Here is a 2,343-nt window from a genome sequence, read left to right as displayed (position 1 = left end):
TTACACCCTCATGAGTGTAGTTGGCTCTGGAATTTTTCTCTGTTCAACGGTAATAGCTTTTGCATCCCATAGGTAACAAGATGAATTGCAATTGTGTCACTACCTGATATTACTTTTGGAGGTATCAAATATTATCAAGTATCTTCTTTGTTTATAGTTAATGATAGTACAGATTCTCTGCCTTCTAATATCATAAGAGGTGACAAGAGACCATTATGATTATATTTTCTCAGCTTCTATGCAAGACAGGCTAGAGACTATCACCTGCTTATTCCTGAATCAGATCCATGAGGTCATGATTGCATGCAGTGGACAGCTTTTAGATGGACATCTAATGGCAAATGCAAACCTTTGAAAATTCTAATTGTTAATGATTTCACTACTCCACATGTGCACAGTACTGACAGTTTGAAAGCATCTCACATCTGTTTAGGCGAACTGATCATGTCATGCCTGACACCAAAAAAACCCAACCAAACAAAAAAAAATCAAAACTGTAATTAAAGACTTGTCTTGAAATTGGGAGATGTTTGCTGTTTCCATTGTGCTGGGTAACCTGGATCACTTCCATTTACTCGGAACTTCCCTCTGCATAGGGAGTGGTAGCAGTGATAAATAACTCTTTGATAAAGAGCTAGTGATGAAAAGTGCTATTTGAGAGCTAGGTGTTATTATTACTTGCAGGTATTATAAAATGTTTGTGTGACTGAGAATAAATAAATTCATGCATAGTTTAAAACTGCATGGAGATATAGAGGATTATGATCATTCGGGTTTAACTGGTAGCAGATTGCAAGAGAAAATGTAAATGATCTTTTGCACACATACTTTGTAATGTAGTCTCATAATGAATCTCTTGATTCTATGGTACAGTGCAATTAACTGATTAGAAGAGACCAAAGAGTTATAAATGTCTTCACTTGTTTATTTGTGAATCTTGGTGTTGTACATCATCCACTGCTTATTCATACACCTTTCATCTAATTATAACCTCCTTTTCTCATCTGCTTTCCTGAAAGGGCATGGACTGAAGTGATGGAGACAGGGAACTTCACAGTGGTGACCAAATTCCTCCTCTTGGGCCTTTCCCATGTACCTAAAGTGCAAGTTGCATTTTTCATACTGTTCTTATTCTCCTACATGGTTGTCCTGCTGGGGAATCTCCTTATCATAATCACTGTCAAAGCTGATCCCTGCTTGGGTTCACCTATGTATTTCCTCCTCTGCAACTTGTCCTTTATTGATATCTGTTATGCCTCCGTCACCTCTCCTAGGATGCTGACCGACCTGCTTTCCCAGACGAAGAGCATCTCCTTCAATGGCTGCATGGCCCAGCTATTTTTTCGGCATTTTGTGGGAGCAGCAGAGATGTTCCTACTAACTGTGATGGCTTATGATCGCTACATTGCCATTTGCAAGCCCCTGCACTACACAGCAATCATGAGCAGGCCTGTGTGCTTCGCACTGGTAGTTGCCTGCTGGGTTGGAGGCTTTATCCATTCCATTGTACAGACTCTGCTCACTATCCAGCTGCCATTTTGTGGACCTAATGCAATTGACAACTACTTCTGTGATGTGCCCCCTGTCATTAGGCTCTCCTGCACTGATATCTATGTCATTGAGTTGCTCATGGTCTCCAACAGTGGCCTGATCTCCTTGTTATGCTTCCTCGTGCTGCTTGTGTCCTATTCTGTCATCCTGGTTACAGTCCGGCTCCGCTTCACTGAGGGAAGGTGGAAAACTCTCTCTACTTGTGCCTCCCATGTAATAGTTGTCACCTTGTTCTTTGGGCCCTGCATCTTTATTTACCTCTGGCCCTTCTCCAATTCCCCAGCTGACAAGTGTGTTTCTGTTATCAACACCATCCTTACCCCCATGCTAAACCCATTGATCTACACTTTGAGGAACAAGGACGTGAAGGATTCCATGAGGAAATTATGGAGCCGGTGCATATTCTTCAAATGAAAAGAAAAGCAGCAAGAGGTTGCCCTGATGTAGTCCGGAGACAAAGCTAGAGACAGACATTAAGTGGATCCTGACCTACCAGGCCAAAGGGAAGATCTCACAGCAAAGCCTGTTAATAAAATTAAGAAGTTCACACAATCTCATGTTTGGCTAGGCCTTGGTGCTATTTGCTTGACCTTGGCCACTCAGATCAACCTATATCTGGATCTCTGCTAAAACTTCCTAACATTCTTGTAACTGACAATGGTATCAAATAGAGATAGCTACTTGATCAGGGAACAAAAACTCTTTTTTTCAGTAACGATGGCCTCACAGGTGATCTGAAGTGTCTCAGTTATAAAAATGGAACCCGCCATAAGGCTTGATCACTGGCCAAAT

At 41.5% G+C, this 2,343-nt stretch overlaps 1 protein-coding gene across 1 annotated transcript; it reads left to right on the top strand.

Moving 5' to 3' along the window:
* The first annotated feature begins 1,035 nt into the window (after positions 1–1,035).
* On the top strand, positions 1,036–1,965 carry LOC102571579 (olfactory receptor 4Q2). The gene has a single exon (XM_006268643.1). It carries the CDS (start codon positions 1,036–1,038, stop codon positions 1,963–1,965), a length of 930 nt encoding a protein of 309 aa, XP_006268705.1.
* Positions 1,966–2,343: the final 378 nt, after the last annotated feature.

Source organism: Alligator mississippiensis, chromosome 2 (assembly GCF_030867095.1).
Source record: "Alligator mississippiensis isolate rAllMis1 chromosome 2, rAllMis1, whole genome shotgun sequence".
Taxonomy (NCBI): domain Eukaryota; kingdom Metazoa; phylum Chordata; order Crocodylia; family Alligatoridae; genus Alligator; species Alligator mississippiensis.
The sequence above is the reverse complement of the archived record's forward strand: the minus strand, read 5'-3'. Positions and strand labels throughout refer to the sequence as shown.